We start from the raw sequence: 23,177 nt of genomic DNA, 5'->3' as shown, positions 1-23,177 counted from the left end.
TTCCTGCTTTTACACCATGTCGTAAATCTAGAAGGTAAAGAGGGACGTTTGTCATTTCATCTTTCCTTTTTCATTAAGAAACGGCTGAGATGTGTGTGTGTGTGTGTGTGTGTGTGTGTGTGTGTGTGTGTGTGTGTGTGTGTGTGTGTGTGTGTGTGTGTGTGTGTGTGTGTGTGTGTGTGTGTGTGTGTGTGTGTGTGTGTGTGTGTGTGTGTGTGTGTGTGTCTCTTTCTTTCTATCTCTATGTGCTTCTCTCAAACACACACATACTCTCAAATGCACACAATTATTGTGAACCAACTTGACTTGAACATGGGACACAAGAAATCTAACAAGTTTATAAAAGTTCAACTCATCATTTTCCCAGGACTATCTCAAAACACTGACCTTTCTGGTGTGTACTACTAATTATAGATGTAGTTTAACAGAACGAGAAGTGGAAAAGAACAAAGAAAACAGAAAGGGGCTCTTCAATATCATTGTTTTGTCCTGGAGTGTAAATCCATCTACAGGCTATGTATTCTCTTTTTACATCTTATTAGGGGGAAGTAAATTGGTCAACATTCCTTCTCTATCAAAGAAGAAGAAATTACAAAAGGTTTCTCAACATGTTTCGTCAGACATATATCATTTTGATTTGGTTAAGTTGTCATTTATAGTAGTATTTATAGTACTACAACTTGAAGTGGAACAATCTAAGCCGTTGTCTCTGCTAACAATCTCAACCTTACTTCATCTATTTCAAATCATATTATACTTTAATCTAACTACCATCTATTTATCGTTTACTTTAAACAGTTTTCAACCTCTCTGCGTGCATATAGTTTTCACACACTTGTAATCAAACATGTGGTGCTCAGCTCTTTGGACTCACGTGGTTCTTATTTTATAGTAAATCGTAATTTATTTGTTATCAAATTATTCGAGCTTCATAGTGTTTCCATGTTCCCTGTGGGATTACCTCTGGTTTGTTATCGCTGATATATCAAATTCACATTGATTTAAATATTGGTGGAAATATCCTCTATTTTGCTTTCCACAAATACATTTTCAAATGCGTGAGACTTACAGTAAAAGTAGACCGATATGTGTTTGCTTACAAGCCAGGCTGACGCACAATCTCCACAGCTGGCTGCTTTTCTTTCCTTCACATTACAGCTGAAACAACAATTGTTCTGACAGGGTAAGACCATTGTGAGTGTGCACTGTCTCAAAAGCTTCATTTCATTTCATTTCAAACCTTTATTTAGACAGATTGGTCCCTTTGAGATCATGGATCTCTTTTACAAGGGAGACCTGCATCAATTTAGTTCCACATGAAACATAAAAACAACATAAAAACAAACAATAGAGGACATCATATTTACATATTCACCAACACTTACAAACACCCATAGTGTCAGAAAGCATCTCGTGCAGACGTGCCTTAAAAACATTCAGAGAAATAAAATTGCTCAATTTTAATTTGGACTGTAGGCTGTTCCAAGCAAGTGGAGCTGCGCACATAAAAGCCGTCTTACCTAAGACAGTCCTCACTCTTGGCACATCTAACAAGACCGCATCCTGCGATCTCAGACAATAGCTGCCCGCAACTTTCTGCTTTACCAGAGAACAGATGTAATACGGGAGTTTGCCCAACATAGCTTCAACGGTCCGTCTCCCGTTCTCTCTTATTCACCTTGCAAACCTCAAGGGGTTTTCACAGTGTGACGGACTGACTCCCAAAAAAGGTTTTTCTGATTGGCTTTACACGTGTGTGCATGCCCTTTGTACTGCAGTGCATTGGCCAGTCCTTTAACTTTTAATGATACCGACCCAAACACGGAAAGCACTCCGATTTTACTGAAAATAACTGCTGGAACAATACAATTTGGGCCGCAGCATGTTTCCATCACAGGGGAAATCCTGCTGCCTGGACAACCACTGATAGGAGTAAGATGAGAGGGAGAGAAGAGAAAGGCTAACTGTGGGGGGGCTGTAAGTGGAGGACATGTGGGATCCAGTCCAGAGGGAAAAACAGTTCAGAGGTGCAAGTCAGGAGAGAGGAGAAGAAGACAGTGGTTTAAAAAGAGTCCACGAGAAGCAGGGGTAGATGGGAGGAAAGGCTAAAGACAACTCAGAAGAAAGTGTACCACCTCAGGTCAGGATACAGCTGAGCAGGAACTTGTTATTTGAAAAACACATAGTGTGAGCCATTATTAATCTTGAAATTAGGACACTGATCCAGATCCAGGTAAAAGTTCTTGAATCATAAGATCTGTCGAATGAAATAAAGAAAAGGTGTTTTAAATATTTATAAGGTCAAACTGCAAACTAGCAAAATGAATGTGCAATAATTAAGCATGCAGCAGCTTTGAATAATACATATTATCGTCAGTCAGTTGGATTTCCATGAAGTTTTAGATGTTCACGGTCCTCAGAAGATAAATCCTTATCACTGACTTATCCTCTAGGATATCAGCATTTTGAAGTTTACACGTAAATATACCTGAAGGGTTGGCAGGAAATTGTATACAAACAATCTGGCTTCCCATGATGGACCCCAAAGACTTTGTTTGACGTGGTTTTAAGTGATATCACTATAACTATTGTAATGATTGCAAGTTAATTTGGTACAAACATGGATGTACAAGTCAGGATAAATTGGCATAACTTTGCTGATCCCATGATTAGTTTGAACTAGCGCCATCATTATGTTAATTTTGTTAATTATTTAAGCCATATTATATCATACAGATTTTGTATAAGATTATGGGTTATAGGTTTTCCACAGATGGAAAGTACTAAGTAAGTGTTCCTGCTCCCTATCCATCAATCCCATTGTACATATATCTTTCCAACGTGTTGAAACCTCACTTCCCAGAGTCCTGCAAAACTGTAGTGAGCTCCACCAACCTAAAATAATTAAATTAGAACAGCGAGTCTCAAAAAACGGACCCTGTTTAACTCGTGGCAGTGAATCGGCCTTAATTGGAGAAATATGGCCTGCAGCCTGACAAAGAATCACTACACCTTTAATATGAGACAGATTCTCACAAACAAATCATACTAAACTTGTTATTTGAATACTTGGATGCGGCCTCTTTCTGAAACATTTCTCAACTGTTAACAATCGACTTCTCCCCTCATAGGCCTCTGCCGCTTCATGCACGGACAACAAGTACTGCATGTGACCACAAGTGACCAAATATCCAGCAGCAGGAAATCCTAACTTCACGTTGTGTGTAGTGACTTTAACAGAAGTGTTCCGCCATGCATATTCTCCCATACATTCCTACACAGAAAATTACTTTGGCAAACTACTATGCTGTGCATGGTTACCCCTTAATAACATTACGCAAAGCACAGAGAAGAAAAGCAGACCCAATTTATTCAGCGCTGCAGCCATATTGAAACATTTAAGGGTTCTGTATTGAACATTATTTAAAAGTATATTAATCCAAATATACCACGGTCCTACTTTGTGCCATGGGATTTTACTTTGAAAAGAGCTTCAATTTTAACAAGATAATACATTTAAATTACATCTTGGTTTTTACCCTTACTTAATTTGTCTATTTGGGACAAGGGTAAAGTCATACACGAGGATCCCTGCTGTTAGGTGTGAGGCACAAGAACTCATACTTATGATTATTTAATGTGCTTTAATTCAGAAGAAAAGCAGTCATGAATAGATGAATGAGTAAAACGTGGATACATATTTCAAACTGTTCCATTTGATCATTGAGTGTAAACAAGTACCTTAACAACTTGTCCTTATTCTGCTTCCTCTCGTTTTGTCCCAGAGTAATAGATATGAAAGTGTGACAAAGTGGATGTAAGGAAAATGAAAGGATAAGAAAGACTGTAAGGAAAAATTGAGAAATGGAGAAAAAAATCCTTTAAAATAGGTTTGTTATATGCCATGTCAGTCCAAAAAACCTCTATGCGACCCAACTTAACCTTTTAGTGTATGCATTACTGTATAAAGTAAAACAATCTTCTCTCATGCAGTTCAAAAATAAACTGCAAACGATCAGTTAAGTAAACGAGTTGGATCAACTTACATCCAGACCTATTGATGGCAGTGGTTTGACATATACAACAGTACATAAAGATAACATTAGTAGCCATAAAAAGTCAGACTGTGGTGGTGTTTTACGATCAGGTTCATCCTCCTAAGGTGCCTTTCTGAGCCAGCCAGCGCCAGGGGACTGATTTACTTGTCACACAAGGCGGACATATCTAGACGTGCTGTGCTGGAGATAGTAGGCGGTAAAGCTGGCAGGGCAGAAAATGACCCAGACAGTGGGAGTGTGGAGGACTAGAGGCGAACACGTAAGACACACCAGATAACCTCCTGCCATTAAACCAGCTGTGATTTCTCACCAAAGGCCAAGGGACAATGGACTACAGTACACTAATTACACACCCTGACATGGATAATAGGAAATGTACTTTCTCTTTATGAGGACGAACAGACGTCGGTAGATCTATCTTTTACAATTTGTAGTTGTAGCAGAAATAAAAGGGTCGTTAATGTAGCTTTTCAGACGCTGCTATATGCTGTGGTAAAAGTAAAAAAGTGCTATTAAATCTGTCTTTATAATGACCGCAGAGAGGAAATACTGGTAGGTACCAAAGTACATGACTCAATAAAATGGACTTGGCTTTACACTTCACGTAAATAAAAAAGCTTTAAAGCATTTCTTATAAGTAATTATGTCTATGTTTACATTAACCTGCCTAGGTGTCAAGTTTTAACTCCCACCCATTAAAAATACTGTTTTTGTGTAGTGCTATACAAGACTATTTATAAGGGACCACCAACCAGAGACCACCATGTTGTCCCAGACTGAGAAACAAAATGTCGAGTCGACTTTCCACGATGAGTGCATTATGCACACGGAAAAATATATAGTTTTTTTCATATAAAGGATTTTATATTCAATATTTTTTTAAATGTTTAGCTTTCAACTTTCTTCAGTTCTAACCATAGACTGTATATATAAAGGTTCTAACCCAAATAAATTAAAGCTACAATTCAGCTGTAATATAGACACTTTCCAGAATAGAAGATAGAAAAGGATACACTGAACCCTATAATCTATTCATGTCATTTTACATTTTTAATAAAAAGGCTACTATAAAGGTGGTTAATAGTGAGGTAACTTAATAAATAGAATAGAAGAGCCATTATCATTTACTTTGTTACAAAATGGCATTTCAAAGTCAGGCTAAGCTGGCAAATCTTCATTTTGTGAGAATGTTTGTTTTAACTGTCTCAAATATAATGCTTTGAAGCCATATAAACACAAATTAACTTAATTGGAAGGATAGAAGAGGAGTGTAATTTGTCATTCACTGTTGGTATGTGGTATTCTATACGGCTGTTATAAAAGCAAGATTGATTTTCAAATATATGTTGAGAGAAAATAGAAAGTTTAACTTTTTAATTTACTGTAAAAAATAACCACAACTAGAACAAATAGAATGTAATGATGTAAGCCTTAATCATTCTATGAAATTGATAATTCAACTTACTTTAAATGGCCTTAAAAATATAAAGGGGTTAATACAGTTTTGTTATACTTGTTTATGTATGTCAACATCCAGAGAATATATAAATAAGCAGTGAATTATACATGATTACCGTTTTGATTATTGTTAGGCTATAATTAGTATGTTTTCATTAATTTATACCTTAGGAAGAAACTGGGAAAATAAGAATATTTACAAGCCTTCAACACACAACAGTGTATGTCAAATTTAATGATAAAACAAATAGAAATACAAACAAGGAAGAAATGTGAAAATAGGTTAAGAAGTAGCGTACAGTATAATAAATAAACTAGTATATTGCACACCTAATGTTTATAAAATAAACGAAATAACTGGTGGTAAGAAAAGGGAGGTACAGCAGCAGCACTGGCTGTCCTGGCCGCCAGTCACTCACAGTAAAGCCGGTAACAAGATATTCAAACTCAATACGTCATCCCACAATGCACTGCGTTTACGCTCTCCTTGCAGCATTACCTAATCCCACAATTCACCGCGGGTTTAAGAATCTTCTGGTTGGTAGTCATGGCAACGCGCCTTATCGGAGGGCCGGACTCCGCCCACGACACGCCCCTCAACCAATGGGAGAGCCCTGTCATGACATAATGCCTATTTTTAGAGAGGCAGCAGCAGCAGATAAGGTTTGCCTCCACGCTGCTCAGCTCAGAGTATTTACACACCCAGGCAGAGCAGGAACCACAGACAGGGTCGGTGCCTGACAAGAGAACTTCATTCACTGACTCAAAACTAGTCTGGATACTTGGCGAAAGCTTTTCTACCATAGCTAAGAGCTAAGTCCAACACACTCAAAGTTTGGACGTCTTTACGCACAGAGAGGACGATTGGAAACCGGTGTTTTTCCCTGAGAAGGAGGGGAACGAAAACGTATTTTGATAAAGACTTTTTAGCTACGTTGGCTTCTCTTCCATGTATGCCAAGATGGAAACTACTTTTTATGACGACTCGCTCAACGCTTTCTCCCAGCAAGACAACGCCGGCTATGGATACAGCAATCCCAAAGCGCTGAAACACAACATGACACTGAACCTCTCCGATCCGACGGGCACTCTGAAACCTCACCTCCGCGCCAAAGCCAGCGACATCCTCACCTCCCCTGATGTGGGCTTGTTGAAGCTGGCCTCCCCGGAGCTGGAGCGGCTTATCATCCAGTCCAGCAACGGACTCATCACCACCACGCCGACTCCTACACAGTTCATGTGTCCCAAGAATGTCACCGATGAGCAGGAAGGCTTCGCCGAGGGGTTTGTCCGAGCCCTGGCTGAGCTCCACCACCAACACATGCCTGGCACTCTGAATGTCACCTCAGCTTCTCAGACAAGTGTCAACACTTCCCTGCCGCCTGTGTCATCTGTTGCCGGTGCCACCGTTTACAACAACAACATAGCCATGCGCTCGGACTCGCCTGTTTATGAGGACTTGGACACTTTTAACCCGGCACCAAATTACACCACCTCCGCCCCTGTGATGTCCTTCTCTGCTGCCGGGCCACAGCTTCCCATCTACGGACAGCCATCCTCCAGGCTCTCGGCGCTCAAAGAGGAGCCCCAAACGGTGCCTGAGATGCCGGGGGAGACGCCTCCTCTCTCCCCGATCAACATGGAGAACCAGGAGCGCATCAAGGCCGAGAGAAAGCGAATGAGGAACCGCGTCGCTGCCTCCAAGTGCCGAAAGAGGAAGCTGGAGCGCATCTCGAGGCTGGAGGATAAAGTGAAGAACCTCAAGTCCCAGAACTCGGAGCTCTCGTCCACCGCCAACGTGTTGCGGGAGCAGGTGGCCCAGCTAAAACAGAAAGTGATGAACCACGTGAACAGCGGGTGCCAGCTCATGTTAACGCAGCAGCTCCAGACCTTCTGAGGCGGTGTCATCAGCGGCGGCGGAGAGAGGGGAGACTGTTGAAAGTAAAACGGACGCGTCCTGTGATAGTGAGTGGCCATATCTCCTGAAAATCCGGACGGGATTTGGGATGATGTGGCGAGACACTGGCAGGACCGGGGCCGCACTGAAGTTCCTGAGGCCCACGGGCTTCCCGGTGCCAGAGATGGACCCGGGACAGTGACAGTAGCCATGAAACAGAGAGGGCATGCAGGCAGGATAGCTTTCTGTTTCCTGCTGTTTTTACAGAGCTGGACAAGACTGAACTTTCTTGATTTACACCCAGCTCTGCATGAACCTTATCATGACCATCAAAGGAGAAATTCAGTATTAGAGGATTTAAGAACATGCAATAGAGACTTTTTCTTGCTTAACTACAATGGCCTCCGCCTTGGGCATGTAGGTCAACTCTAAACGACTGAAACGTTGTAACAAAAGCTGCCTGACTTCTGAGATATAGTACAAAGTACTTTTTTCTTTATTGTAAGAAATGCAGTTAGAAAACTTTAAGATTTACTTTCTAAAGTTGTTTAATGGGGTTTCACTCATTTTTATATGTATATAAGATCAACTTGGAGTACTTATGTTTACCCTTTGTAATATGAAATACTGTTGAACTGTTTTATGTTTTGTTTTCTGAGCAACTCAGAAACTAATCAATATTTAAGAAAATAAACCAGATGAAATGAAGAAACATTGCCTCTGTGTTCTTGAAAGTGTGTGACAGAAAAAAAGTGGGTGTGCCATGTCAGGAGCTCAAACAATAAAACATGTTGCAACATGTTGCAAGAGCTGCCAGTTCCCAGTACCTCAAGGTAAATTCCATTAGTGCTTGTATTGATAAATGCTAAGTGATTGTGTGTCAGCTGACAGACTAAGCTACCTTACAGATGGAGGCCAATACAAGTCCAGGTTACTTTGTCTCAAGACACACATAACTATACCGTATATGAACAAAAACCTCCCATTGTTCTCAGATGTTAACAATGTCCATGGTGTAAATACAACACTGTCAGAGTTACAACATGTTGAAGTATGTGATACATCTCAACTGAAGACATACGGGGTGTCACTGATTTGACACATAACAGGAAAATCACAGGCTATCCTCCATTGCACCATACTGTTTGAATGAACAGTGTTAACTCAAACATACTCCAGTATGTCGAAAACTGCCTTGAATAAAGTCTTAGGTCCTGAGTAGATAAAGGCTACACCATAAATGAGACATTACTAAATATCAAATTAATAAAACGTACCACCATGGTTTTGTAAAAGAGTGCAATTAAGGAAACATTGTAGCCTGCTATCAGATACTGTACTTTCAATGAGAATAAGCTCCTCTCTGAAACAGTAACTTAAAAGGAACAAACATAATCAAAATGTAAACAAGGATCCAACAACAAACACTGAAACACAAAGTCAGAAACGTATTGTTAGGCCTTTGAATTCAGGGAATGACAAAGGTGTCAAAAATGTGTTTCCATCAGTAAGGCTGTCAAAATCCATCCCAGTATGTTCAGATATGAACAGTTCAGAAAGAATGTTTTTTTGTTTTTTATAATAATAATAATAATAATAGTAGTGGCTATACCTATGGGCTGTACACTACTGAAAGTAAAGCCACCTATTGCAGTAAACTACCAGGTCCTGCAGATAGTTACAGCAGGTGAATGGGATAGGTCAGATATTGCATTCAGGTAGTAGTTTTATTTTGGACAATCATCAGCCACTATTGCGTCCTGCTCCCAAACAAACACTAGAGGGAGACACAGACCAGAGAGATTCTCAATCTTCATGCCTCAACTGTAGCTTGTCTAGGACCATCAGTTTTTGCTTGAAAATTAAAACACACATTTCATGAGGTGTTATAAAAACAGGACAGGTTATCAAATATGGAGTCTTTAAAGATGAGATATGCTGATACACAATAAAGCCTTATCGTAAAATAAATAGCTTTATATATTCTGTCTTGTATCATGTATTTATCCTTTTTATTTTGTATTTTCTCTTTTTTCTTTGATTCTTCTTATATTTTTTGCTTATAAGTCCATAGAGAGAATTTTCAAAGCATGGTTTAACACATAAATGTAAAACTGGTTAACGACTATTTCATAAATTCATACACAAAGGAAAATACATTAGGTAAATATCCACTGTTATAAAAGCAGATGCAATTAATGTTTTGGTTTAGATTTACTTTCATGACCACGATTTGGGAAGTTGTTCAGTAAGAGCATGAGTTAAAAATGAAACAACATAACATAAACATATGTCGATATGATTATAAAAGAGATATAGGAGATATCAAAAAGAGTTGCAAGCAGATTTATTCTAAGTCATTTGTTAGGTCCAAAGACTGTCACAATTGTTATTATTTATTATGCATTTACGTGATAGGATTTTAATGGGGTCTATAATTTTGCTGTTCGGATCTTTTTCAAATTTGGGGCAGCGTGACATCATTCCCGGAAAGCGGAGTCCTTCCCTACCATATAAGGAGAGGGGGCGCTCGGAAGATCTACGTCACGACCGAGGAGGCGTGTGTTACGGGAAGTGAGTCGACTCTATCATCTCTGCGTAATAATACCAACGTGAGCCCTGAGAAGTTATCCGAGGGGGCCACACTGGACAAAGCAATGAAAAGATTGTAACCTATAACAAAACGTATCCTATGGAAAGCAAAGTGAATAGATGCATTCCATTTTCCACATCAAAAATGAATGAAATTGAAAACCCAATATCTAAATATAGATGCTCAGTTTTGGGTAATCTGAGTCTGAGCTCTATAGATCATTTGAAAATAAAGATATTTCGTTTTAGCCTGGCTCTTACTTGGAGCTTTAAAATGTGTGTTGCTTTACTTTTTAGGTCTTAAACATTGGTTTTCATACATTTTTGAATATATTGATTCTGGGAACAGGTTATTTTTTGTATTTCTCATTGATCTAATTGTTTAGTCAGACCATGAAATGATTATGTTGAGTAACTTTTATTTATTTTTCTTATCTTGCTCTGTGAAGCCCTTTGGGCTGCATGCTTGTATGATCTGATTGGCTGTGGTTTTCGGATTGTTAGGCTATTTAAATGAAGTTGAAATAGGGTTTAATGTTGATTAGGCCTATACAAACTGCAAACAAAACGTTGTCGGGAATACACTAAAGCAGCTTTCTGTTGTGTTTTTTGTACTTTGTTGTGTTTTTGTACTACCAAAAGTGGGGCAACTATGTAATATTTTGCATAACTTTACTTAAGCGTACATTTAATTTTTGGTTAGTTTTGCAGACAGCAACAACAACAACAACAACAACAACAACAACAACAACAACAACAACACTAGAGGTCAGTGTCGTCTTACGATTCATTATTTCCCCACTCAACCATGTGTGTCAGTGATTAACCATACAGTCTATGGATTAAACCAGCAACCTTCTGAACCACATCTTTCAGGCTGATTTCTAGAAGGAATCCAGATGTTATCATAAAATAATAGCCAAAGTATTTTATTAATCTAATTTGTGATAGAGTGCTGAAAGCCAAACAGGCTAAATTGGATGTCACTTTATATTCCCTTAACATTGCACCTGTCTCTATACGTACTTGCAGTGTAGTGCAGACATTGCTGCAAAAGGCAAACAAACAAACATTTCTGAACACCAAACCCTTCTGAACCTTGCAGCTCAGTGTAATAAACATAAATTGATTTTTTGTTGGGTGCTGGACCACAGGTAATTATCAAACCTGTAGGTCATTATTCTATAGATATTTGATTGAGGTAAATGCGTAGTCGGCCTTGCACTAGGCCACCTCTTCCCTTGTGGAAGCTGTTTGAGACATACTGCTGTTGGCCAAAGCCAACCCAAACACGGCTCCACGCTTCTCTATAACAAAGCAGCTGGTGGGCATGCCAGCATGGTTTTAGCTATTCTACAGTAACTCAACAACAAGGGCACAATGGAGAGGGATACATGGAGGCTAACACCACTTCATGCTGCAGCTGAGAGGGGCCACAAACGTGTGGCAATGCTTCTTCGTGAGGCTGTGGTTAAAGACATCACAGTAAAGAAACTACTCTGCACTGTCCTGCACGATGCAAACACCGGGAGGTAGTGAGGAGACTGGGGCCGAGCTGGGAACATCTTAACGTTGGGAAGTGTGAAGCTGACCGTTGAGCGGCCCAGACCAAGCAAGGAGGCAGAGGCAGAACGTCCAAAAATATAACCCGGCGTGGGCATTTATTAAAAACATGGGCACAAAGTTCACAGCCTCAATCAATCCTGCTGTTCTCCTTGTCCACATCCTGCAGCCACATAAATATAAGGATCTCACACACACACCCAGACCCCCAACAGACAGGGCAACAGAGCCTAAATACCCACACTCCAATCATCACAACAAGACACAGGTGAGGGGGGAGGAGACAACACAGGACACCAGGTGCACACAATCATCAGCCACAGACAACATATACTGTGCAATCACGCCAACAAAGTGCCCTATCACCCGGCCTGAAGCCGTCAGTCCATAGTGACGAAGCCACCTTCGTCACAGGAAGACATGCACCTCTGCAGGTGGCAAAGAGTAGAGACACACCAGACCATGAGCGCATTGCAATTTTACTCATGCAAAATGTGTTTCTTCTCAAATTACGTAAGGGGAGTTAATAATACAAAGGACAGGAAGAAAAAGCCATCTTAATTATCTTTTATAAACGATGTGCTCATGAGCAGGGACTCTAATCACTAAAGAAAATATGTTTTCCAAAATAAAAACCAATACAATTGAAGATCTGAAACAGTCCTCATGTGAAAGGAGATTCAAACAATTATGTGGGTCAGTAACAATTTCAAGTCAGAGATTTGTCCTCCTAAAGTAAATTAGCCATGAATCTTACAGACATGTCTTGTAGACTTGTGATGCCCACATTTGTTCAAAAAGCTGATATTTATTACACTAATGTTATGCTTGAACTACTGGTTGGTCTGTATTGATTCAGTGCTCAGTTTTTTACTTTGATGTGTCATGTTCTTGAAAGGAGGTCTTGCAAGAGTAGCTATGTATCCTTGCGCAGTTGTTTAGGTAAAAACAAATCTGCTGTTAAAGACGTAATATTCAGTAATTCATGGCTTTGTTGATAACATTTCTGCAAAGATGCAGATTGTGCTGGAGGGTCGGAAGATGGTAGCCTATCTGCTGATGATGCACCTTCCGCCGATGTGTTAGCACTCAAACCAAAACCACTGGAGACCTAAATGATCGTGGTGGGAATTTTTTTTTCAAGCTTTGGGTTTCCTCACTTGCAGTTCTTGGTAATTATTTTCTATCCCCCCACTTCACTTTTCCATTATGTCACCGTTTCTTTCATTACTCAATTATGTTACACCAGAAAGTGCTTTGTCACAACAATACACTGAGACACATCATGGCCCAAATAAACATAGTTTAATAAGTGGGTACAGATTTAAAAACGATATATATGTTTTTGAAGGGCCAAGGCACCATCTTAACGGAAGTCATTTTTAGTTTGCAACATTACTGTGGAGATATTGTTGTTGATTTTTAGCAAGTTGGTTAAGTTAGCAATGACCACATTTAATCTCCTGAGGCCTACTGATACATTGACTGTGTACCAAAGTACCTTTACTTAAGTATTGTATTTAAATTCCATTTTAACATAATCATTTTTAACTTGAGTATTTCCATTTATTGCTACTTTTTATTTCAAGTACACAAAAAATCTGTGGCAAATTGTACTTTTTACTCCCCTACATTAATTTAACATTCATACATAGAGTACCAGTATGCTTATATGATGTATATAGTATACTGTACTGCTAATCTACCCAGTTTTATACAAAGTATCTGAAATTGGCATCATATTGACCAACTAAAATGCCCTTACATGTATTTGTTTGCTGTTAAAAATAGTATAGTATTATATTCTCTGATATTATGATAACGTATATAATATCCCTTTTTACATACAAACACCAGGAACAGAAAAAATGTCCGACTGTCGTTTTTAGTGCTCTTTATAGTAATGACCAATGCAATTAACGTTGGGGACCTACTCTCGCGGTATGAAAGTCATGTGACATAATTTTGTGTCACGTGACATTGTTTTGTATGAGACGTCTTACTCTTGCAGACTCTGGATCGTGATTTAAAATGGCCAGAAACGAAGAGAAGCAACAAGGAAAATTGAACAGACTCTGGCTTCAGAAAGAGAGAGAGGGTACGCAGCCAGAAGCCCAAAGTATATGCCGTATTTAATTCATATTTGTAAAATAAACAAAGATACGGAGTGCTAGCTTTGAGTTTTAGCTACAGTGATGCTAACTCACAGTTTTTACTTAGATTACTCCATCCGGTTTAATGAAGGTGTCTGCCTTTTGGAAGTAACACGAAAAGCTAGTTCACATGTCCTTACAGTGCTTATTTCCTAGCATTCACCATGTAGCTCATTTTAAACACTAAGCTCCTGCTAAACTAATGGTTCATTTATTTGTATAATTTACAGAGGGACGCATCAAAGATGTACATGAGAGGAGACCCAAGCTGGTAATGAAAAGTTATTAATTGTTATTAATGATCATTGATCAATCAATAAAACTTCACCTCAATTGCCTTATTTCGACTAGTTTATTTGAGCCAACCATTTTCTTTGCAGTCTACGCTCAATTCAGCTTCCTCTGTGAAAAAGTGGATCCTCGGCATCAAGAATGAAATAGAATATTATTTGCAGGTAAGTCAATTGTAAGTACTGTGTAAAATTAATTCAACAACGTTTCTAATGACACTGAAATAATGTTTTCCCTGTACGTCTTCTCTCTCAGCAATCCCAGCTGTCTCACTACCCGGAGAGGAAGATTACTGAGTTCCAGCTGCGCATTGAGGCTTTAGAGAAAGAGTACAAACGCTTCATCACCAAACTACGAGTTCTCGACCCAGCATGCAAACATAAGCCATGGACTCCTAGAGCATACTGCAAGAGGAGAGCAGACACGCACGACACTCCAAGTATCGGTCAGTGTGTTAAAGCTTATGACGTCTCTGTCGCACGCAGTGAAAGCTTGGGTTCAGTTTGCATATTAACAGGCTCTAGAAATATATTATAAGTATCATCCTGTTTTGAGTCTTTTAAAGAATTGTCAAATATAGGCAGCACATTGCAAGTCGACATGATATACATGAATTTGAATAACCATACGGTTAAGCGTTTTTTATAGTCCTCTAAGAATTAAATAGTGGAGAAATTTAACAAAATGTGTGTTTTTTTCATTTAATTAAAAACTTGCAAGTAAATATAACTTGTTCATCTGATATAACAGAACAATAAATATTTCCAGCTATACACCGACGTATGTTTACATGCATGCACACAAGTAGACAGGAAGTCAAATTGGGACACAAGTTTGATTGAACTGATTAACTTGTTGAAGAGTCTCGTGATGTGCGAATACACAGTAAAAAAATACGTTTTCTGACAGATTGTATATTTGTATTTTGCTATTAGTTGTTCAATATCCTTTTTTTCTGACTACATTTCATTATGGGTAAAGTATTTCTTTAACACACCAGCAGCTGACCTCAATCTGTGTATCTTCACTCCTATTTACAGATAAAAAACCTCGGCCCTGTGACTCTCATGAAGGCAGCGGTCAGTCATGTAGAAGTGAAAGCGACTTGGTTGGAAATTTGACAGGATGTTTCAAAACCTCAGCCCCTGAGAAACAGCGACCTCTCAGCCAATCAGAGACCAGGGTTCAAACCCCTTTCCCCACCCACCCAAACTCAGACCCCTCAGAGGCAGTGAGTGCAGACCAGGACCGGCCCCTCTCCTTTGACCACACAAAGCTGGCGATCGCGGCTGCTGCGTTCAGGGGACCGCCGGTTCAGCGGGGCTCCTCTCAAACACAGAGCCTCGCCATGGTGCTGCAGTCTGGCCTGCCCAACCTTGTTAACGCTTCATTAATGCAAACACAGTCAACCCAGAGCAGAGACACACAGAACCATTGTGGTGCGAGGATGGGATGTGTTGTTGGGCAAGAGCGTAAGTCAGGCTGTGAGGCCGCAGAAAGGATATCATCCAATACTGGGACAGCGGAGGAGAGGAAAGGCCATGTCCTGGGACTTGACTGTTATTCTTCTTCTGATGAGGACTGCGACACGTGATGATCGTGTAATGTAATGGTCCTCTACATTTTTAAATGCAATAAAGTGTTTTATGGAACCCCTTTCTGCTCTGAATTAATTTAAAGACTTCCTTAATAGTGTTGGGTCATGCAGGTGAGATATTTATGTTAGAAATGTTAAAGTTGTATACGTATTACTTTTAATCCTGTCATAATTTTGATAAGCCCATATTTTCTATATTTAAGTTTCTGTGACTATTTACACTTTTAGATTATGGATCACGATGTCATAATTTGTAATCAGTACGAAGAAAATCTTAATATTTTCCTCACAAGCCATGCGTAAGGGAAAGTTAATCTTTGCACGAAATACACGAGTAATGTCATTCAGGTTCAAAAATCTTTGTAATTTCAGTCATGACCACAACATTCTCCGTTATGCAACAGAGAGACGGAAGACGGTGAGAACCAGGCAGCGTTCATTGATATACTTGCTGATTCAGTGAATCTTTTTAGTCACCTTGTCTGGTTTTAATAACTGGAGCAGAGCCACTGAACACGGCCTGGTTAGACCCCACAACCCCACCCTCCCACTTAAACACTCAGTGCTGCTGCTGTCAGGGCTGCATGTCACTTCTGGGAAACAGACACTTCAGCTTGTCGAGCGCAGAATGCCTGAACAGTTTATGGTTAAGGTTGACGTAGAGTTGCCCTTTCAGTTAGAGCTGTGCATGCAGAATGCAAGGTGGGTTTCCCTCTGTCTCTGAAGGTGCCTGGAGAAAGGAAATGAAACTTTGCATCAGTGGACAGAGAGGCCTGAGAGCTCTGTTTGTAGTTACTGAATTAAACACATATAAATACAAATGTACACAATGTAATTTTATTCTCAATATCAACATTCTACTTGTGTGCAGTGAGATTAAGTACCTTGGTCATTATATTTCTGATGATCTCACAGATGACAAAGACATCCATAGACAACGCTGCAAACTGTATGCCCAGGCAAACATATTAATGCGGAAGTTTCACAAGTGCTCTGTAGATGTCAAGGTATCACTTTTTAAAGCTTTCTGTACACGGCTCACCTGTGGAGTAACTACAAGGCTAGAAGCATACACAAACTAAAGGTTGCATACAATGATGGTTTACGGTTGCTGCTGAGGCTACCAAGATGGCACAGTGCCAGCCAGCTGTTTGTTAACTTGGGAGTACCTACTTGTCAAGCCCTTTTAAGAAAGTTAATGCACAAATTCATGTGTCGCCTAGAAGACTCGGACAATCATGTTATCTCGATTTTACTTAACCCTGTGAAGAGTTCTACCCGGTTCTCTTCCATGATTTGGAGACATTGGCACAATAGCTATACAGACAGTGAGCATGTGTGGCTAGCTGTGATTGGACTGATTTTATGTTTTTATCTGTTTTGTGTTTAGCTTTTTATCTTATTGATTGATGTGTGTTTTGTCTTTTTGTATGTGATATGGACCTTGAGTCTGGAAAATGTACAAGACTAGCTCTGCTTCAAAAGTAATGTAAAACATAACACAGTTAAACAACGTTGTAGTGTAAGCATTCGTGAGGCAGCCCTCCAGTGCAATGCTACATGTCTTGTTTTAGGTTCCATCTATGAAGCTGAAAAAATGCCCTTTATCAAAAACCACTTAACACCCACTTAATGGCGCTATTACATATTTATTGGGGAAACAACTGGAAACTGTTGCAACCACAGTGAAGGAGCAGCATAACTGATCTTTATCCTATGAAAGAAACCCAATAGTGGCAGAAAGACCACAACGGCATTAACTCCTCATGAGTGGGGACGAAAGGGTGCTTACTGCTTACGCGTTCAGCTTTCCTGTAAATTCATCTCGGAGGTATTGTCTGGGGTTAATGTTCACCTCTGAAGTATCGCTGTCTCACGCTACCAGCTTTTCAAACGCAGCAGAGCCAATGTAGAGACACATTTTCTTTTCATGTGGCAGCAAAATCTACCCACCAACAATGCGCTGTGTTCTACTGAAACTGTCACATCATTGTTTACTAACACACATTTGAATGAAAATGCATTATTAAATGGTTAAAAGGGGTAAATGTTCAGATTCAGGGCATGATTCAGATGTGAAGAATTTCAGTGACAACTAGAAGGAAAAACAAATTCACTGTAGGCTATGTTGCACTCTATGTTACCTGTGCCAAAGACCGGTTGCGCTGCATGTGAAATGCTGGGCAGGTGTCTGTGGTTGATCACTCTTTCCTTTCGTGGAATCTGTGAAAAGGTCTCATTCTGATGTTGACTTGATAGTGGTTAGTGAGGTGGAGGTCATCTTAACCTCTAGCTTCCGGTTCCCTTCAGACTGAGCTACAGCTTTTGAAATGCACACTGCAAAGATAAGTAAGCACATAGCTAACTTTAAACTTTATATTAGAGTGACAGGTAGTTTTAAAAACTATGCAGAATCGCAGAACAGGATACATTGGCTGGTATTACAATTGATTGGCTTGTGTAAATTAATGACAAGTAATGAGCACTTGTCTTCCGCCCATGGTGCGTGTGGGAGGGACTTGTGGGTGGTGAATGACTTGACAGCTGAAGCTTCTTTTTTTAAGACAAGAGGTGAGAAGACAAAAGAACACACCTTCATGTGCAGAGCTGTTAGATGCAAACAGATTGGACCTGCACCATGAGCGTTGACCAGAGCTATCCGTTCCCACAGGTGTTCCTTGTGAATGGAGGTGAAGGGCCGGAGCACTCTGCCCAGCCTCCGAATCTTGTACCCTGCTGGTCCTACCCACCCCCCCAGGAGAGGGTGAGGAGCCGTGGGAAGAGTCGGGGCTGCATGGGGGTCAGCCCCGCTCTGTCCCTGATCGTACTCATGCTGTTCCTGCTTGTGTTTGCGGCCCTGGGGTTTGAAGCCTACCAGATTATCAACATGCAGGGAGAACTGAGAGAGTTAAAAAAGGTAAGGGGCAACAGGCTGTGATGGATGTACTAGTCAAAGGAAGAAGGCATGAGAGAGTGGTTTCAATTTCATTTGTAACCGAATTTCACATCACTCTGAGTTACTGTATTCAAGCTAATTATCACTACAGCAGTGTGTGGCAAATAAATAGATTTGAAGTTGTAAACATGTGACTGCAGTGTGTAGAAGGTCAAGAGCTGGTAAGTGATGACTCTTTGGACATCTCTTTTGACTCCAATGTCATTGGTTCCCAAAAACGAATGCATTACTTTGCGTTGAAGTTTTTTTTTTGGAGGCAAAGCTGCGTATAAAAAAAAGGTGTGAGGTTATCTCACCTTTGCACGGAGACAAGAGTCTAGAAGTGTAAAGTGGGAGAGTGGAACACCGAGCTGGAAAGTTAACACTGTAAAGTTTAATAATGAATTCACTTTTTTTCTACTTGACATGATTTAAAGAGTTCATATATTTCAGCTGTGCTGTGACCTTTAAAGACGCAAACCAGGGAACCTATTGCTGCATCTGTGGTCTCTCGTCCAGTGAGACCGGATTTCCTCTCTTGACTTGTGCTCTGAGGGCTTCGAGATAAAAGCACTGAGAGTCAACAGTCTGTGATGTGGTATTGAGAATTCTCTGTTTCTCCTGTGTTTCACTTTAGGTTCATTCTGCGACTGAGTTTACTACACCTCAGACAAAAATTGAGTTTGATTCACCTCAGAAGCAAATTGGTAAATATAAACACCACTCACCACAAATCTTTCCCAATGGAGTGAAAAAGATGATATGACTCTAACCTGATGGTTGTTTTCAGGTGATAAACCTGAGTTGATTGAAGAGAAGAACAACAGACCTGCAGCACATGTGACAGGTAACATAACAATAAAAAAGAAACCAATCCCCAGATTCTCTATATTACATCGGACAGAAAGAGGTAATGGGATTTCTCCTCTCTTGCAGGGTGGATTGAAACCTTAGTGTTCCCTAAGACTCTGCGCTGGGATCCTCATGCAGCGCGGTCGTTCCTCTCTGGAGCCGTGGCCTACAGGTTTGAAGATGGTTCCCTGCAAGTCAATGAGACGGGACTCTACCACATTTATTCACGGGTGGAGTTTATCTTTCAGCATTGTTCTCCTACCTCATCGTTCATACATTCGGTGTTTGTGAGGAGAGCAGGACACCGCTCGCCTCTTACCCTGATGGAGGCCCACAGAGCGGGTTTTTGCTCTCAGTCTCAGCCGAGACACGCCTGGACCACAGAGAGTTACCTCGGCTCCGCCCTGAAGCTGCAAAAATTCGACAGAGTATTTGTAAATGCATCTCACCCAGATTATCTTAGTCACGCACATTATGGCAACTTCTTTGGTCTCTACAAGATCTGATGGTTTAATGTTTTATATTTCTTAATTTAACTCCAAAATCAGAATATAAACTGATCAGAATGTATCTGAATAGCTTAAATTGCTGATTTTATTGCTAGAATGTATAAAAACTGCATTGAATAGTCTAATATGAAATGGTCTGCAATGTTAAAACCCAGGGAAATATTGCACACTGTCTTTATAGACAGATTTAAAACTGGTGGTTAAATCAATTGAAGCATTTTCCACACATTCACACAAGGTGCCTTTTATAAAATGTAGAGTCTGTTAACACTAACACGCTTGTTAAGTTGTAGCCTTTTTAAAATATTTATTAAAGTGTGGATCTGACATGTATGATGTCAAAATATGTGAAAATGTTGGTAAAATGGTTGTTTGGAAGTAAACAAATAAATAATTTATGTTGATTACCTCATGGTGACATTTTTTGTTAAACAAATCTGAAAAATAATTCATGTTTTGTGCAGTCTTCCGTGTTTACACCCACATGACCTTTGTTTATGACCACTGGAAAGTATTTAGATTAAGAAACCAACTCAAATGTGGCTTTAGTCCTGATAATGAACTTGATTTACATATGTTCCATTGAGGCACAGAAGAGGTATAAAGCAAGAAGGTTTGCATTTTTGAAAAATGCAGTTAAACTCTACAAAGCATTAGCCGAAATCTTGATTTTTTTTTTCAACAAAATAATTTAAAACATTTAGCTTGAAGACCACAGAGCAGTGCACTTGCATCATTGCAACTGCTTTAGTTGCAGTTTGACAGCTTCTATGCACTGTTCTTTTTTCAGTACACCACAGACATTTATGACAGTGATGTGTGAGAAGATGCACAGGCTGGGCATAGATGAGGAGACTGAACAACGAGGTTTGACGTGCATTTCCTTCCTGTGTGAAAATCACAAGGGTCTTTCTTTTGTGCAGGTCGATTTTTGCTTATATAGTATAGTCATTTTGTGCTTAACCACATATTGCTCACAGAGGCTCAGGGGTTAATGATCAAAGGAGAAAAAACGTTTTGTGTACCGTTTCTCATCAGCATGCATTGCTAGCGTGAACAAATGAGTAAGGGATATTGTGTGGATCATTTCCATTTTTACTAAATAGCAAATAAAAGCAACATTTCCGAAAACAGATCAATGGTTCATTTTAAATATGTCATGGCAAAATTGATCTGTTCCGTTTCTCAGGCCCACTCCAAGATGCAATACAACAAAGTTATCTAGAGTAGACCCACAGATGAATAGGTGTTCATGGTTTTACTCAGCAAGTTAATTAGCATAATTCAGACTACTTAAACTGCAATCAACAGACTTGTTGTTGCATATTGTTCCAATAATCCCTTTCTACCTATCTTTTTATGATGCTGTCTGTCTCCATATCAGCCCCGACACAAAGCCCCTGTCAAGCTTTTTGGAACCAGATAAGGCTGCAGGATGTCACGATCTGTCTGTGTTGTGTTTTGTCTTGTCTAGATCTGTCTTTTGTTTTTTGTCTGCGTTGTGTTTTGTCTTGTTTAGATCTGTCCTTGGTTTCCTGTCTGTGGGCCCTTCTCACTTCGGTTAAATGGATTCCTTGCATCCCTCACTTGCGTCGTTTCCCTGTGACTAGTCCCTCCCACCAGGGAAGCATGGAGAGACGCAAGGAAACCACGAGAAGCAGGGAAATTAGTTTGTCACTACCCGATCTGCAGCTCTGCCCGATCTGCAGTGCGCATGTGCGAGATGGTCCGCCATATTGGACAACTCCGGACGGCACCCAAGTAGGACAACATTGACACAGTGGCTTTTGGCAAAACTCAAAAGGAAAACTCGAGAGAGATGAGTTATTGTTACTACAACGTGACTTCACTATTATTTAACAACTCTTTTTATGGAGTTCTTTTATTTGGGGTTAAGTACATTGTCAGAATAAGTGAGAAATGGATTTAACTTCTGTTAGACATCCATATGCCAGTAAATATTTATTCAGTATGATAGCCGTCTAACAGAAGTTAAATCCATTTCTCACTTATTCTGACAATGTACTTAACCCCAAATAAAATAACCCAATCAAAAGAGTTGTTAAATAATAGTGAAGTTATAATAGTGGGCTGCCTCACCGCCTTTGACCACTCCTCAAGCCTGAGGTATACCCCGTGATTCAGCCCATACGCCGCCTGCCTCTCGCCCTGCGCGACGACGTCACCGCAGAGCGGCAAAAACTCTTGGACGCGGGCATCATCGAACGCATTGATGCTTCCCCGTGGATTTCAAACCTGGTGGTGGTGAAGAAGAAGTCAGGGGGCCTGCGCCCGTGCATCGACCTCAGACCGGTGAACAAGGCCGTGATACCCGACAGGTATCCGCTGCCCACAGTGGAGGAGCTAGCCGCACAATTCTACGGTTCTTCCATGTTCACGAAACTAGACCTTCGTCAAGGCTACCTGCAGGTTCCGCTGCACCCTGACAGCCGCAGCCTTACAGCTTTCGTGACTCATGTCGGAGTGTTTCGCTAGACCCGCATGCCTTTTGGCCTCAGCTCGGCCCCCAGCTGTTTTCAAAAAATCATGTCCACCATCTTCGCCGGCATCCCGGGCGTGGTCGTCTTCCTGGACGACATAGTGGTTCATGGTGCTACACCAGCCGTTCATGACGAACGCCTGGCGAGGGTGCTGGACGTCCTCGCCAGTCACAACCTCACACTCAATGGTGAAAAGTGCACCTTCGCTGTTCCAGCCATCGAGTTTGTGGGGTTCCGCCTGACCGCCGACGGCCTCAGCCCGTTACACTCCAACGTAGAGGCGGTGCTGCGCCTGCCTGAGCCTGCCTGAGCCGTCCTGTCCGGCTCAGATCTCTTCGTTTCTGGGGATGACAGCCTACTACCTGCGCTTCCTTCCTCAGTACTCCTCGACCACCTCCCCACTACGTGAACTCCTGAAACAGGACGCGGTCTGGGAGTGGACCCCGGCCTGCTCTGCCGCTATTCGCCAGCTCAAGACGCAGCTCACCTCAACGCCGGTGCTCGCATTCTTTGACCTGAAGAGCCTCACGTTCGTGACCTGTGACACGTCCAATACGGCAATAGGGGCGGTGCTGTCCCAGATCCAGGGGGGGCACAGAACGCCCGGTGGCATTCGCCTCTTGGTCCCTCAACTCGGCCGAACAGAAATACTCAGTGGGGGAGCGGGAGGCGCTGGCCTGGGTCTGGGCGTGCGAGCGGTGTCACATGTACGTGTATGGGTGGCATTTTACGTTGCGTACTGACCATCAGGCTCTTACAGCCCTGCTTGCT

The 23,177-nt window shown here is 40.9% G+C and overlaps 3 protein-coding genes across 3 annotated transcripts; all 3 read left to right on the top strand.

The window, feature by feature from the left end:
* Positions 1-6,185: 6,185 nt before the first annotated feature.
* Positions 6,186-8,119, top strand: jun (Jun proto-oncogene, AP-1 transcription factor subunit). The gene has a single exon (XM_034081011.2). It carries the CDS (start codon positions 6,466-6,468, stop codon positions 7,411-7,413), a length of 948 nt encoding a protein of 315 aa, XP_033936902.1. The 5' UTR covers positions 6,186-6,465; the 3' UTR covers positions 7,414-8,119.
* Positions 8,120-13,539: 5,420 nt separating this feature from the next.
* Positions 13,540-15,661, top strand: LOC117445746 (uncharacterized). Its single transcript, XM_034081585.2, has 5 exons — positions 13,540-13,666; positions 13,952-13,992; positions 14,102-14,176; positions 14,268-14,457; positions 15,053-15,661. The coding sequence occupies exons 1-5, from the start codon at positions 13,600-13,602 to the stop codon at positions 15,604-15,606; spliced, it is 927 nt and encodes a 308-aa protein (XP_033937476.1). The 5' UTR covers positions 13,540-13,599; the 3' UTR covers positions 15,607-15,661.
* Positions 15,662-18,192: 2,531 nt separating this feature from the next.
* On the top strand, positions 18,193-20,292 carry faslg (Fas ligand (TNF superfamily, member 6)). The gene is made up of 4 exons (XM_034081554.1): positions 18,193-18,526; positions 19,182-19,251; positions 19,335-19,391; positions 19,481-20,292. Exons 1-4 carry the CDS (start codon positions 18,224-18,226, stop codon positions 19,900-19,902), a joined length of 852 nt encoding a protein of 283 aa, XP_033937445.1. The 5' UTR covers positions 18,193-18,223; the 3' UTR covers positions 19,903-20,292.
* The last annotated feature ends 2,885 nt before the right edge of the window (positions 20,293-23,177 follow it).

Source organism: Pseudochaenichthys georgianus, chromosome 4, assembly GCF_902827115.2.
Source record: "Pseudochaenichthys georgianus chromosome 4, fPseGeo1.2, whole genome shotgun sequence".
In the NCBI taxonomy this organism is placed as follows: domain Eukaryota; kingdom Metazoa; phylum Chordata; class Actinopteri; order Perciformes; family Channichthyidae; genus Pseudochaenichthys; species Pseudochaenichthys georgianus.
This window is presented reverse-complemented; position numbering and strand designations above follow the sequence as displayed.